Below are 17,311 nucleotides of genomic sequence, written 5' to 3' on the forward strand. Positions count from 1 at the left end.
AGCGGTGTTTATTATTATTTGAACCTTCGTCTAAGACGGATCGCGCGTAAATATACACGTAAATGGGTAAATGCAGCTGTAATATTTTTAATACCCGCGGGTACCGATGTGATTTGTATTTATAATACATTATTAGATATTTACTTCATGAAATATTTATAATAAAGTAAATAATAACTAATTTATAGCAATAACCTAAATAATATTACCTAAATATCTAAATATTAGTTTTGTAATATTTAAATGTATTGCGTATATTTTACATTATACATTATTCGTGAACATGCTACAACTTACAAATTTTTTTGGTAATTCAAAGAAAAATAGAATATTGAGCATAATAACCTGTACCTACTTAAACACACTTAAAAATACATAATTTAATCATTTTATAATCTAATATTTAATTACCATACAAAATAGTAAAAAACAAATATTTCTTTAACCTTTTTTCAAATGTATTATATTTATAAACATATAACATAAAGGTAATAATTGCATTTTTCATGTACATTTAATATGAAATTAAAAATTTTTTATCATTAAATAATTAAATAAAATATACAAATTTAAAACAATACTTTTAATACTAAATAAATAATAAATTAAATTAAATACATTATTTCTGTATGGCTTTAAAGTGTTTAAACAGAATCTTGACTCAAGCTCGGGTACACTTTTTTGCTATTTTTAATTGAATAGCGAACATGTTTTGTGTCTAGCGAGTCTTGATCAAAATTTTGATTTTTTTTGTGTGTCTTTAACATTAAATAATGGGTAATACTAGAAAAAATTCCTGCCAACAGTTTTGCACTCCACCCAAAGGTTTTGTATAAAATAGTAATATTAATCCCCGTATCCACTAGTGTTAATATTAATTTTACAATAAAAAATATCCCCATCAGTCCCGAAACAAAAGTACCAATAGTTGTAAACCATCCCCAAAGTTGATGTAATTTATTTTCGACCATGTTGCTTATTGTCTGTTCGTCAATAAGATATTTATATTGCAGACCTTGGTTAGTCGTATCATATCCCATAGATTGTCTTATTAAATTATTTGTAGCAGCACTCACTTCTTGTGGAAACAATATATGTTGCTGAAAAGCTTTCATTGTGTCTTGTGTGTATATACCAGCATTCATAAGCGATTCTGGACTTTTGTACGACCACGTCCAGGTTGTAGCCGGTTTGAGCTTTTGTGGTTTTTTTATTTCTTGTATATTGGGTACAATACCAAACCAGTCTCCGTCCAAATTGAAGCCAGGTGGAAGTAGTATATTACAATCAATTTGAGTTCCAAATTGTTGCAATATGTGCGTTTTGGGGGCCATGAAAAACGTTTTGTTGTTATATAAAACTGGTAGTTCATTAAAACATACATTTTTTCTCGATATTTCAACATTTACCTTTTTACATTTTATTAAATATATTATTTCGCCTGTTTTCACTGCAGTAAAACCTGGTCCTTCGCCCATAAGATACGAAAAGTCGGAAATGCTCGAAGAGGCTAGTGTAAGCTTTTGTTGTAATATTTTTCGTTCGAGATCACACTGTTTTTTAATTATGTCATTATACAATGATGTTATCGTAGATTTAAAGAAGTTTTCAACATAAACAAATTTTGTATTAACGTAGGCTAACAAATCAGTGTTTTGCGGAGAAATTGTTGTTGTCGTAAATCGATTGAAAAATGCGGTATCTACAAGTATGACTAACTGTATGTGTTCAGTTTGAATCACTGGCATCCCGCATGCAAAACTTTTTTTAATTTGTTTTAGGGAAAATACTATTTTATCCGTTTCCACAATATAGGTATATATATTATTTGAAAAATCATTAATGGCATTTGAAATTATTAACGATGCAGGACCATCATATAAAACATTGAAATCTTGTACTTCACAAGTGAAATGGTTGTTTGTCCATATAGTCTCTCCTTTAAAAGAATCAAAACCATAATTTTCAGATAATTTCATTTTGGTTCCTGTTGGAAGTATGAGGATATTATCTTTACTATTTGCTATAGCCGTACCTTCTGAAAGCAATATTTTAAATTTAGCTTGTACGACCACATCTTCCCACTCTCCTCTGCTTGATTTAAAAGTTGTGCCTTTACAATTACCATACTTGTCTAATGTTCCGGCAATGATATTTGTTACAAATATCGTTTCGTTTATTTTTAAATCTGTCACTACTCCTCCCGTTTGAAAAGTGAAAGATTGTTTCTGGTGAGTCTCTGAACATCTAGCACTACCTAACTCTATTATGTCGGAAAAATACCCTCCCTCTACAACTTGTGCGTCTTCAAACGCCGAACACCTTGTTATTAAATAATCAACAGTGATCAGGCATGATTTGAAATTAACTGGATATGTTTCAACCCTTTGCAATAGTTGTATTCTTGTTACCCGTTCTGTTTTCGAAGGTATTGGAAGATCACAGTTGTCTACTTCTAGACTGTCAAAGGAAGTTATATTTAGGTTAGGACCTCCGCAATCGTAAGCAATGAATCCAAAAGTGAAATGTATGGTTGTAATAATAACAAATAGAACTTTTTTGATATTCATGTTGAGTGTTGACTGGTTGTAATACCTATTATGAAATAAAATATAAATATTATATATAGGTACAATTTAAATTAAACACTTAATTTAAATATTGTGCTTTAAAAAATAAGAGAACGGATTTAAATGCTCTAAAAAACAAGAAAAATTTGTATAAAAATACGATTTAACGCACTCATAACAGCAATTAAAACTATTTTTATCATTGAAAAAATTTGTTTTACTGCATAAATTCTTATTCTATTAGGTTTTAATTTGATCTAACCTAACCTTAATCTGATCGGTAAAAAAAAATATAGTAAATAATAAATAATAAAAATACAAGTAGGTAGGTACGACGCATATACGATTTTTATGTTTATTCAAAAATAATTCATTGTAAAAACTTGAAACTTGTATCAGATGTTTACATTAGTATTTTCATTTGAGAATTAATACCTAAAATTTGAAAATTTAAAATAAGGTTTCTCATAAAATGGGGCATACCCGTTTTTGACCAAAATCAAAAATGTATATAATATATGTAAAAAAATAAAATAATTGCTGCTAAATAATTTTTTATAAGTTGCATAAAATGTTGTAAAATAAATATAGAACATTTTTAATATATAAGAATAGTAAAATATTAACATTATTTTTATGTTAATATGCCACAATATATATACAATATTATATAAAAAATTTAAAAAATAGTATACAATTTAATTTTAGGGTTTTTAATTTATCTTACAATTGCACCTGGATAGAATTATTATTCGTAAAAATACAATTCTTTACGAAATTATTTACAAAACGATATTAATTATACACACACAATAAAAATTATCACTATTTGTTTCATATAATATTTAAGTTTTAAAGGTTCTGCAACTTAAATTCAAATATCTTGGTACTATTCATTACAAATATTTACAATAATAGTATCTTGTATCTTTTGACAAAATTACATATTATTATTATTTTATTATTTTAAATAATATTATACATATTGTGACATATTAATATAAAAAATGTTGATATAGATAGTCTTAAATTTTAAATAATTTTCTATATTTTATTTTACAATATTTTATGCAACTTATACTTTTAATAATTTTGCAAAAGTATTAAAAGTATCTATATAGGTAATTGCCATAATTTTACAAAAATGTTTGTTTTGGTCGAAAAGAGAATCATTATTTTTTAAATTTGGTCGAAATTTCGTAATATCATTCCGTTTGTAAGACTCGTCCAAATATAATAATCGAAAGTTAATAGGTACCTAATTATCTCCGTTCAGAATCATTTTTCATCGTATACAAGATTATCAATGAACTAAAATTTAAAATTAAAAAAAGTATATTTTTAAGTAGTTATAAATGGGTACTTACAAATGATGTAGCGTTTGTTCTGAGAGTTGATGATATGTATAATGTATATGTATAAATACAAAACTATATATAATTTAAAAGAACACTGACTTTAAAAAAAACTGTATTTAGAAAATAAAAATTTGTCTGGAGTCTCGCAATGATGGTGACTGGAAACACTTACACACTGTAACTGAAACTGATCTCGAGACTGTGACTGAACACTGTATCGCTTTTTTAAATATCTATAATATAGGCTAATTTTTTTCTAATTTTTAGATTAGACTTGTTTAATGTTAATGTATCATGATAATTGAGGTATGATAATGCAATTACAATTAATGTTATTATAATAAATGTTCCAATTTATGATATTACAAATTAACGATCTCGTATAATCATGTTTTATGATAATTCAGATAATTGTTTGAATGACTGAAATTATAAATTAATTATAATTGTAATAAATAATAACCTTAAATTACACAGATTGAACTTCAACTATTATAGTATTAATAGTATTATACTTATTATATCTGATGATGCATAATGTATATGTTATTAATTAATTAATACCTACGTATAGGCATATAATGTGAATAATTAAGCAATGCATATTTCGTAATAAATAATTTATTAAAATATTTGGATACGGTATATATATATATATGTATAGAAATATGTATACTATAAACATGGGTTCTAATATTAAATCATTTATAATTTAGTTTCAAATTTATTTTAGTTTTGTTTTTTGTTTTTATGTTTTCCAAAATGTGTTCTGGATCTTTTATGTCATCTATTTGTAATCGTTTTCCATACTGAGGATTCACTATTTCTGGTAGTAAACATTCCATGTAAAATCTTAAAAGAAAGTAACAAACTTACTAAGTTGTATAAGAGTAAACTTATCTTTGATATTAAAATTAAAAATTTTTAAAAACTTACAGTTTTAATTTATCAACCATTTTTGTATTCCAAAAGCAAACATCATAATTTATTATTTGTACTTCTGTCCAATTTTTTGAATAAACGAAGAAATAACAAAATCTTCGTTTGGAAATATGCATTTGTCCCTGAACTTGATAATAATAATTATGATCAACTTTTAGCTGCATTTTTCCATTGTCATCGAGTCGACAGAATAATAACTAAAAATGTTTGTTGTAAAATAGAATAAAAACATTTTTACATTTTTACCTACACTAAACTTAATATTTTAACAGTTATAGGTACTGATTAGATCAGTGGTTTTCAAACTTTTATTATACATGCCACAAGGTACACCGTAAACTTAAAATAATGTTCACGGCACACTGACCTTTTTTAGATGAACAAAATTGTTTTGAATTAATTATTAATTTATTTTCTTATATCACAATTCAATGCAATCTGTAATTTATGGAATAACCGCGGCACCCAGTTTGAAAACCACTGGATTAGATAGTTAGTATATATTATACTCTTACTTTTTTACTGTTTATCGCTTCCGAAAATGTCAACGTATCTCTGACTGCGAACGGGCATTTAATTTCAACTAAAAAATCGTCATTGATAATACCGTCTGTATTCATATACAAAAAAAATTATTATTATTATTATTATTATTTTATTTGAAATTATTAATGCATATCATAAGTAACTGTAATACATTTTACCTGGAGTTGTTGCTAGGTAAGGAAATTGTTCATCGATGATAAGCCCACACGGATGGATTTTGCATTTTAAAATATTTTCCAATGCGACGATAGCTTCTGGTTCGGTGGCTTTACCATAATCAGTTGCCTTCGAAAAAAATGTCCTATATAATATATCGTAAACAGAAATTTTACAAGACGTAGTTGGTCGTAGTTTACAAACACGGCCAAAATTTGATGTTGTAAGTCTATTCCTTCGTTCAGCATGCCAAATTTGAGAATTAGCTTGTTCTCTAGTTTTCTTTTCAATATCCAAGCGCCCGTTTCTATCTAATCGTAGTGAATTGATAAAATCATCTTTTATTTTTTGTAACTCTTCTTTTGAAATATTATCTTCTTCGGGTAATGGTTCGGCTAAACCATAATGTTGATCCGGGCCAACATTACTCTTTTTCTGTATACTTGTAGGAAAAAGACGTTTTTTAGATTGGTTTCTTTTTTTTTTATTGGATGTAAGGAATTTCTTTCCTATTATACCTAGAAGTATATGTATATATAAAAAAAAAAATCAAAAATACTAAAAAAAAAATAATACTTCAAAGTAGGTATACCTGGGCTTATATCATTTTGTATATTTTTATGCATTAAACGAAGAAATTGTCCACTTGAATTATATGATATAACCGCAGCTTCAACTCGTGAATTGTATGAATTTCTTTGTGAGTAATTTATTCGTTTACCCGCTAAATGTTTATTAATTACACTATTGAATTGTTCACACACGTTGTTGTCAACATTCATAAGTAAACTATCAACATTGACGACTAAACGAGATATTATTTGAGATATATCAGTTAAGAATCCCGATCTTTCAGCTTCTAAAATCATATTTTTTTCATTTGGTATTGTGCCCTTGCAAAAATATGGCTCACATCGATCATGGCTACCCAAAATGTGACGAAAACTATTACTTATATCTTTCCGTAATCCTATAGTATAGTTATAAAAAAATATATATTATTCAAGTTATATTCTATACTCTGTAGTACAAGTAAGTCTGTAAGTCTTGTTGTTTAAAAAATTAAAATTCATAAAAAAAATTTTTTTCAACTTACCAACTTCTTTTTCGTAATCTGATTGACCTTGTAAACTATTACGATATTCAATTGCCTTAGTTATTGAAAATCTAAAACGTAATGCATTGGCTTTTACATGTTTTCTTAACAAAATTGGATACTTCGTGTTTGCTGTCATAGCTGCTAATTTTGTACCATAATTTCGCAATAAATGATTACGACATTCTATTTTTTTTACGAGTAGTCTAGGTCCATAAGGCATGATTTCAGATAGCCTTTTTGAAACGCTAGAATCTCCATCTCCTGGTAAAGATAATTATTTTTATTTTATTATCATTTATACATTTTTATCAACTATGGTTGCTGCAACTATATATATATGTATATATACGAATATTATTTAATTTATCTTGCATTTTTATAATAATTGACACTTTAATTAAAATATTACTGTTGGTATAATTACTATATGTAATTGATATTGTAGTTGTCATTAATTTTATTATTCCTATTTCTTTTATAAATCGTATCATTAAAATCATTATAAGCCATATATATTTTATTTTATTTAATACAGAAATTATACCTAATAAATATATTATAATATTATCGTGTGTATAATGGGCCCCATATCGTGTGTTATGGTTTATGAGCAAGCTCGTGTGGGGCCCATAAACAAATTATATATTCTTTATTATTTGTCGATTTTGTCGTTGTCATTATAATAATTACTACTGATAAAGCCAGTCGTTGGGAATCGTGCCGAATGGGTCATTATTGATATTGATATATTAATATTGTTACTGATATATTATATACACTAACCTATTAGTTTGTTATTTTGAGTCCATGCATTTCCAAACTTTGTTTAAATCCATCGGCAATGGCATCGGCTTCCATGCTTGTTGCACCCTTTTTCCAATTTAAAAAACAAGTATGGTCAGGTGGAGATAGTTTTTTATTTTTGGCCCTTTGGCAAATTATACAATAACGGTTTCTAATTCCCACAAACAAAATTTTTTTCGATCTATAACCTATTATTGTTGCCTAGAAAGTAGAATTATAAATAAGGTCATTCAAAACAGTTTTATAAAACTAATATACTAATATAGCATATATATATTTTACCACTCCAGATAATGCATCATATTTAGTCTTGTAACTGCGCTTTGACCACTGTCCATCCGCAACTACAGTGCACATAGGGGTTCCATCAACATCTAATGTACCAGCTTTTATTGCTAAACGACGTTCTTCTTCACCAGCAATTTTCATTTGTTCCTCTGCAACTTCGTGAATTCTTTTGCAAATAAACTCTTGAATTTTCAGAAAAGTAGTTGAAGACATACAAGGTATATCGATTATCGCACACAATTCGGACAACTGTGTAAATCCAATTCCAGCTGCTATTGATCCATTAACGGCGGAATAATTTACTGGCAAATAAGCTTCAGGTTTCAACTTTTCTGAGTCGATAAACATAACAATATTACAAACATCACATTTAAACTTAAATGATGATCTAAACCCGTGTTTTTTCTCAGAAATAAACGTCATATTTAAAAATGTACAACCAAATGACCCTCTATGAACACTGTTTTTTAATTTGACTAAAAACGTAATGCATATCCACTATTCGTCTTCCCGAACTTTCATCAACATCACATTGCCTGTTAAAGAATTAAATTTATTACGACTCATCTTCAATCAAAATATAAATTTTAAATGCATACTTAATTTCTTGATTACTAAGTATAGATTCGTCCACTGTTAAGTTATGTAAATTTTCTTCAGTATTCCAATAATTATTTGCATTACCCTCCGGATCATTTATTTTTCTAATTTTTTTTTAAAAAAAATTGATATAATATATACAAAAATCGTTGGAGTTCTCATATACATTCAAATTTATATAATCAGAGTTTTAATTTAAATTATTAAACATTTTTAATTTACCTAATTGTTTCCCTTGATGTGCATGGTAGTTGATTGTCAGCACCTAAGAAAAAAGGTGCCTCAACAGATTTTACGAGCTCTGGATTTTGACTTTAAAAAATATATAAAAATATTGTATTATATAAATATTTATACTGCTGCATGCGATTATGTAATACATTTTCCGTATATTATTTAAATATTAAGTTATTATAGTTTACCAAATTTAATAGCTATATAATTTAGCAAAAGTTTACCTAATTGTTTCCCTTGATGTGCATGGTAGTTGATTGTCATCACCCAAGAAAAAAGGTTTCACAACAGATTCTACGACCTCTGGATTGGGACTTAATTAAAAACAATGTATTGTTATAACTGATATTACGTTATTATTTATACATATTTTATATTTTAATCATTTAATATTTTACTTACTTGGTTTTGTTTTGAATTCCTAGAAAATTCATCACTCGATTACTCAATTTCTTTTTAGTTGATAACTTTTTCGATGGTTGACGAGTACGTTTTTTAAGTTGATCCATTTTAACGTTAAATAAAAAAAAATTAAACCACAATAAAAATTCAATTAGAATGTAAGTTGTTACTGGTGTGGACAGTTTTACAGAATGACAATAATTTTGATGTCTTCCCATTTTGATATGCACTATTATCGTTGATCATAATATTTAATTATATAATTACCTTATACTAGTTATACTAATGAATAATGCGAGTAATAAAATAATAATAATTTAATTATCACAAATAGGTACTTACTTTTATACTATATCTAATGGAGAAATGATAGTAGATATAATATTTATAATATAATATATTAGATATTAAAACTATCTTGAACAAATTGGTGATCATTCATTAGTGTTGAGAATTTTAATTATTGACGTATTATACATATATACATTTATTTAGATTTAGTAAGAGCAAACAAAAGTTTCTACCAATATATGTCATACTGTCGCCTTTTTACTTGATAATAACCGAATGTTTACATATATTAAATAGGTATAAAAATTTTATACTACAACACCCATAGACTATAGTAGATTAATTCTAGTTTTATATGAAAAATACTTTGACCACATATTTTCTACTGATGATTAGTGTAATCATGTGGATATCAATAAATACTTACATAGTAATCTCAATACGTTTATACACAGTTATATATTATTTAGGGTATTATATACTATGTAGGTACTATGTACTACATGCTAGCAATTAGTTTTTGATTCAACTATTTCAATAAAATCATTAAATTGCTGTATGCATTTATGTTTAGTTTACAAAAATCTGTATTTAATATAAAAATATTTATAATAAATTAAAATATTTATATTTTAATTCCACGGCATTCTTTTAAAAAAGCCCTGCAAAAGTTATCAACAATGATTTTTTTCAGGAGTAAACGACATATTTCTTTTGTATACACTTATACTCAGTTAAATTAAAACATTTTCATATTTTAAACCTAACCACTAATTATATTGAAAAATTTCCTACAGTTTGAAAAAAAAAATTGTCGAGATCGTACATTTTTCAGCTGAGTTTTGGCAACTTTATGATACTTTGTGGTTTCAACATGTGTTTAGTTTATTAGAATATGAATTTGAATTATTATATCGAAATAATTCAAATAATATTCATGGGCCATATTATTATTTTCCTTATCGATACTCTGGGTATTTATAAAACGCGCGCGGCTAGATAACCGGTTTCGATCTAGGTGAGGTACCGCTGCATATGCGCGAAGTGTGGGGGAATGAGTACAGTTTTAGAACAGTGCCGCAGTTGTTTCGATAGCAGCACACGACGGCCGTAAAATCATAATTTTTTTACAACAAACATGGTTTTTTGATTCCAATAGTACTCAAGTCTCATTAGTCGTAGAAACATGATTTTGGTACCAAATTAAACGTGAGAAGTTGTACTAAAAACTGTTGGAACAGAATTTTGATATCTCAATTTGCTGATTTTATATAATTTTTTAAAAATTTCAAAATTTTAACAAATTTCAAATATAAATAAAATCGGTTTGAAAACAAATTTCAAAAATTTGTTCCAACAGTTTTTAGTACAACTTCTCACGTTTAATTTGATACAAAAATCATGTTTCTACGACTAATGAGACTTGAGTACTATTGGAATCAAAAAACCATGTTTTACGGTCGATTTTTTCCTAGTGTGACGGCCTCTTAATGGGTAATTACATTTCTGTTCGTTTCTTTTAATTGCTACTCATAAGCGGACCTACGGGGCATGGGCATATTATAAGCAGGTGTATTGTGACATATAATTAAAATAAAATGAAAAATAATTAGAGACGGATTTTTAGCTCTATAAATTTCATTGCGTCTAAATATTAATAATAATAATAATAAACAATAAATTAATAAAAAATCGAATGTACTAGAAAAATAATAATTTCAATTATCATTTTACAGCAAAAAGTTGAAATAATAGTAAATTAACTAAACACAGGCCATAAACATTTCGCCCATTACGGGCACGAATGAAGAAGTAATAATGTGGCGTTCCAGAGACAAATAAAGATAATCACAGAATGTGCAATACTGCTACAAAAGTACACGATAATTCAACATACACTACAAAGGACTTGACAAAGATACGACAAAAAACACTTCTTAAAATACTTCTAACTGAATACATTTTTCAGTACAAAAAAATGTATGTAATTATTAACCATTAATTAATCTATCTTAACAAATTAAATGTAATTGTATAATGTATAACACCGGCCATTCTATTAAGACTTATTCTCTAACACGAAAAAAATATTAAACAATAATACTATAGAACTATATTATATAGGTAAGTGTATATTGTAATTCAAAAATGATACCTTAACGATGACATTTATATTTTAATTAATTATAAAGTTAAGGAGCAAGTATTAAACGAATTGTATCGAATTTTGAGAAAAAAACTGTTTATCATATAATCTATATAATATATTATTTAAGTATTAAATAGTATGTATATGCAATATTTGTACTGTTCAAAGTTTCAAACACTTCTTCGAGAAAAATGTTTTACCCTCTTATTTATTACGATTTTCATACTCCATAGAGGTATTATGAAATTTCTCTAAATGAGTAGGATAAGTGAAAACCTTATACAGTCATATGTATACATGTGTGTATGTGAGTGTGTTTTATTCATTTTGAATGTACACAAATGTGGTAATTAAGTATTATTATAAAATAAGTTGCCCACGTGAAATCATTTAACAGCATCCGTAGAAGACCTGCTCGACAATCAGCATACCTATGTATATATTTGATTAGGAGACGGTTTTCGTGTCGACCACCGACCACATTTACCAATGATTTATATATATAATAACACGTACCTATATATATATATATATATATATGATATGTATATATAGTATATGAATGCGTGTGTGTGCGTCTATGTTTTTTCCTTTCAAAAGGGGTATTTAATGTATTATTATAATCCGCGTGCAACGACTACAAGAGATCGTAATCGTATAATTGTTCTTCTATTTCCAGAAAGGCCGCTTCTCTCTGCGGGATTAGTGTCGTCATCGGGTTATTTATTTTATTAACTACCGGTGAGTGCCGGGGACGAGACGGCATATGCTGCGGACGGGCCGACAAAGAAACGTGGAATACGGGACAGGTAATAATCTTAAAATATTCTTTAGACCATCCTCTCGATTTACCTTTTGTATTTAGACCCTGTGTGATGTTTTTTTTTTCCCCGCGCGTATCGGATTTTTTCATCATATATAGGTGTATGTATTATATTATACATCTACCCGGTTCGAATGTTATGCGTGCTGCGCGGGAAACGACGCCGGTCTTATTCACCTGTCCTTCGTCGTAACGCAGTGCGCTTTATGACGACAAAACAAAACGATAAATATTACTGTAATAATATGGTGTATACGCGGTATACATAATATGTTACGGAGGTCGCGCCGCGGAGAAAAAGCACGGCGATTCTTTTACCGCGAAAGCGACTATATAAAATAATAATAATATTACGTGTATTTTATATGGACGGTTGTCATTACGCCGCGCCGTTGCATCATCGCGCGCACAGCGATTTGGTATTATGATTTTTTTTCTCGACTCTCAATTACCAATACATTATGTTGTACAGATGACCACGTTTTAAAGACGCGTATTATAATATAAACGTATAACTCATAATATATACACCTCAACAAGCTCTGCTATAAGCGCATAATCATACATAAGCTGTGAATTGAATTATTGGCTTTGGTACTATTATTATGCTCGTTTTAGAATGGTATAGGTATACGATGGTGGTAAATATTTCTTATAGTTTTATTTACTTTTATTATAGTTATGTTTATATATACTATACGTCTATATACATAATATATGATGTATGTAGGTGTTAGAATAAGTTGTTAAATAAGTTTAATTAATAGCAGATATAAGTTATATTACAATATAATTTATTTTATTTAATACCTATATATTTTGGTTTTCAATTTTTTAATAGTAACTATAATAAGTAATAATAATGAGACATAAATAATAAATCGTACAAAAATAAACTAACCACTACTTCATTAACTGGATTTATTTTTATAGTTTTTGTAGATAATATAAATAACGCAATAATAATAAAATCTACAAGTCGTATTTCAATAAGAACTTTAATTCTGATGTTTAAGCTATTCAAAATGTTGGTTTATATTTATTATAAATAGTTAATAATATATTAGTTTAAAAAATATGTACCATTAAATGTTTTTAAAGCTAATGCATTACAGTCAGACAATAACACTGAACGATAAATTATTAAAATATTTTTAAAAAAATAAAAACAAAACAAAACGAAGAAGTCGGTCTAGTAGTGGTCGGTTATACGTCGTCCTTGAGTAAGTTACTGTGTTAATATGCTAAATTTGAATTCAATGATGATCATTGTAAATGGTAAAGCGGCAACAGTTAGGTTAATCAGTCTACATAAAAAATTCACGATTTTAATGAATTTCGTTTCAAACATTTTTAAATGAAAATTTTAATTATATATTTTAGATATTTTTTAATTACTGTAAAAATACGTGTAAGGAATCTTATATTAAAATGGCAAGCTTTTATGCTGTCAAACAACAATTTTATCATAGTAGTTAAAACATCACCAAAATAAGAACAATATATATTTTAAATTAGATCATATCTATATTCTAGAAAATGTTAATATAATATATAAATATTTACTGAACATTTCAATGCTTTACAGCTATTACTTTTTAGTAAAAATCATAAAAATAAACAATTAGGTTAGCAATTAGAGTGATTTATAGTAAAAAGTTCCGTTTTTTCATAATTTAAAATTTCTCACAGTACTTTTTAAAGAATTTCTACTTATAATCTATAGTTATACTAATCGCATTTAATTGTCTACTTGATGTTGAAGATCGGAACATTTTTCTTTCTAGTTTTCAGACACAAAAAAAGTAAAAACAAAAACAATAATATTAGTAAAACATATCATCTAAGACTAATACATTTGTTGAACCTTTCAGAATCAATCTAAAGTACTGTGTTCTTTATTGTCAACACTATTATAATACACTGCGCATCATACGTATAGACGCTCACTTGTATTATATACTTATAAATGTCCAATGTGATACATTATAGAAACTATATATTATTGTATAGTACTATAGTATATTATATCCTGCAGTGGCGTACCCAGGGCCACAGGGCAACCCCTCTAAAATTTTGTTGTCCTATTTTTTTTTTCTGAAAAACAGGCCTACATTGGTTTTTGTGTCCAGTCTTTGATAAAAACCCTATAACAAAATATAATGCATTTTACTGACAGCCGTATGCTTATATATCATATTATATAGTGTACGCGGCAAGCCTTTTATACTTTAGTGAGCTATTTTTATTTCATACCAACTCAAACCATAATCTCGATATATTATTTCCGTGAAATTTATATAGGCCCCAAATTCTATACTTTTTCCCGTTATACACTAAAAACTGTCACGCATTCATCATGTTATTGTATTATCTAACTCGAGCGCGCAAAATGTAATCTGCCATCAGTCATCACGTACTACGCGAGTATACACTATACATATTTTATTCATTCATATACTACAATAAAGTGCTAAGTTTTGTCAGTCTTTTGTACACAACTCCCGGAGATAAATAAACTTACGAGTTTAATCTCTCGAACGTGCGGTTTCCTGCAGTTGACGAATGGGAGAAATATCTAGTTATTATATTAAACGGCCATCCCGATGCAGCAATATACGTATCAATAATAAAGGACTCCATACTTTAGTATAATATATACAAATATATTATAATTTATTGCGATCGGCCGTCGCTGACGTGCACACTAAATGCATAGGTAATATGTATAATCATGGTAGATATAATAATATAATATTACAATAACAACATGTACCTTTATCGTTTCAATGTTTCAACGTATCGATATCTCTAATATAATATTAATCAAGATAATGGTTTTAAGGTCCACATCGTTTTACTATAATACTCAGAGTAGGTATACCGCATTACTTGCACATATTATATTGCAATACATTAATGTATATACATATATATATATATTTATCATAACGACGAGGTAACATAATACAATTACCTCTGCCCTCTATATATACTGGGGAAATAGTTGATAATATATTTCCAAAGATCTAAAACACAGTAACAATTCGTAAAGATTACGAGAGTCGAGAATTATAAATTGTTTTTAAAAATCTATATTTACGATATTATTTAGCTGTAAGGAACAATTATGATAATTATCATATATTATTATAAATTATAATGATATACAATTTTTTCATTTATTTCATTTATTCCGTAAACTTAATTAAAATATTTTTAATAAAAACGTGAATGGCTTCCGTAAAAAAACTATAGTAAAACATTTCATGTATGATATATGGATAATTGAGTACATACTGCATTATTACTTATAAGTAATTGGTGTATTTTTAATTGATTGAGAATTTTTTCAACTTTTATTGGTTTCATTTACCTATATTGATTTATGTAAGTTTTAGTTTTTCATTAGTACCTGGCTTTAAAATATTTGATTAATTATTATAATGTCAACAATTATTTTTATTTGTATCCATAAAAATACAAAATATTAATATGTTAGTAAAAAAATTACTTATTTATATTTAAAAAAAAATGATACTCATGGCATGAACTAATGTCATACTTTAAATTTGTATCATATTATAATTTATATCTATAAATTAGATTCTTAACACATTTGTACAAAAAAAAATGTCATCAAATTTATGTGTAAAGCAAAACCTGTAGTTGCTAATTGCTATCATAACGACCGTTATAATAAAATTAATTCAAAATTATTCCATAATCAATTCCTTGTATTGCTTAATTAGTCAATTTATATAAATTAAAAATGATACAAATAATTTAATGTTTTTAATTAAACACACTTAATAATAACACTAAGACCATTAAGTATATATATATATATATATATTATTTTTTTTTTTTTTTGAATAATGTAATAATGTGGTAAATGTATTTTGTAAAATGTTCAAATTATAGGTAAAAGATCATGAAAATTATGTTTTTTAAATTAAATTAAATTATTAATATATTATTAATATTGTTTATTGGTCAAATAAAGTATAATAATTTTAAAACAATACATTTTCGAAAAATTTGTAATTTTTTTGGTATAAATATTTTTTATTTTTTATTTAGATATATTATAGAACACTTACTTATTTCGTAACAATAGTTTAATTCCTGGACACAGTAAAATATATAAACCAACAAATAACCAGAACATTTTATAGAAATGCATAACAACTGATGTGAAAAACTTGGATACTGCGTGTAAAAGTGTGAATATATGTGGCCAATGTTTTTTCTAGGAGCTTCAGAGTGCACATATTACTTTTGTACAGAGTGGTTAAATTAAATGGTGTAGAACTTGTAGGAACCAATGAACCCATGACGATCAAATTAAAAATATATTTTATTTATTTTTATAAAATGTAAATAGTAAATATATAAATGTACTGTTCATACATTTTAGATTTTATATTTAAATCCAAACAAAAATATTTAGTATTCAGTGTATAAATTAATGCCACCAAAGTGCTTATTTAGGATTTAAGTTCCGTTGTCATAAACAAATATAATTTAAAATGAACAATATGATCATTTTAAAAGCACAAACCTTTTTAACAAAAACCACCGTTTCAAAAGTAAACAGAAAAAAACTATTCAAGTGGCACTCTTTAAACTGCACTGTAAATGTTTTGTGCTAAAATCAATAAGCAATATTTATTTCATGTACTATATTATTATTGTATCTAAATGTATGTGTTTATAATGCACTTGAAATCGGACAATCGTGTAATTGCGTCTATAAAGTATCGTGCCGCTGCTACTTTTAAATGCTCATAAATATAGTGTTGTTTGTAAATCGAATAGCGTATTTGGCTTGTTTACAGTGATAAATCGAATCTGACCACTTGTACGAGTATATTAGAAAGATATAATAAACCGATTAGAAATTGGCTCATTAATACCATATAACGCGTGATATTTTATTAACATTATAATAACTGACTATGAACCTACTTCATTAAATTATTTATCTTTGTATATTTCATAAGTTCTGCCAGATGAATTTAATTCACAACTAGTCGTCGTATACGT

General features: G+C 26.8%; 3 protein-coding genes across 5 annotated transcripts in view; 1 reads left to right on the top strand and 2 right to left on the bottom strand.

Moving 5' to 3' along the window:
• LOC114131522 (palmitoleoyl-protein carboxylesterase NOTUM) overlaps positions 1-17,311 on the top strand; it is a 62,412-nt gene that overhangs the window by 13,661 nt on the left and 31,440 nt on the right. The window contains exons 2-3 of one of the 3 annotated variants that reach the window (XM_050202782.1): positions 11,027-11,270; positions 12,119-12,248. In XM_050202782.1, coding sequence (XP_050058739.1) covers positions 11,146-11,270; positions 12,119-12,248 — 255 coding nt within the window. In that variant the 5' untranslated portion in view covers positions 11,027-11,145. Of the gene's footprint in view, positions 1-11,026; positions 11,271-12,117; positions 12,249-17,311 lie in introns of those variants that run through there. The other 2 variants (XM_050202783.1, XM_050202784.1) reach the window with 2 other exon arrangements.
• Positions 605-4,249, bottom strand: LOC126550729 (uncharacterized). The gene is made up of 2 exons (XM_050202781.1): positions 3,938-4,249; positions 605-2,595 (listed from the first exon to the last, which is right to left on the bottom strand). Exon 2 carries the CDS (start codon positions 2,568-2,570, stop codon positions 645-647), a length of 1,926 nt encoding a protein of 641 aa, XP_050058738.1. The 5' UTR covers positions 2,571-2,595; positions 3,938-4,249; the 3' UTR covers positions 605-644.
• On the bottom strand, positions 4,532-9,422 carry LOC126550728 (uncharacterized). Its single transcript, XM_050202780.1, is given in 14 exon segments — positions 4,532-4,780; positions 4,865-5,067; positions 5,386-5,480; positions 5,575-6,090; positions 6,165-6,542; positions 6,669-6,932; positions 7,455-7,469; positions 7,472-7,676; positions 7,758-8,231; positions 8,233-8,299; positions 8,363-8,467; positions 8,586-8,675; positions 8,822-8,911; positions 9,000-9,422. Coding segments are annotated over 14 exon segments (2,871 nt in total). The 5' UTR covers positions 9,218-9,422; the 3' UTR covers positions 4,532-4,629.

Source organism: Aphis gossypii, chromosome 3 (assembly GCF_020184175.1).
Source record: "Aphis gossypii isolate Hap1 chromosome 3, ASM2018417v2, whole genome shotgun sequence".
Lineage (NCBI taxonomy): Eukaryota > Metazoa > Arthropoda > Insecta > Hemiptera > Aphididae > Aphis > Aphis gossypii.

Excerpts from the sequence above, each read along its gene's own strand:
- LOC126550729 (XM_050202781.1), bottom strand. The coding sequence starts at position 2,570 with ATGAATATCAAAAAAGTTCTATTTGTTATTATTACAACCATACATTTC.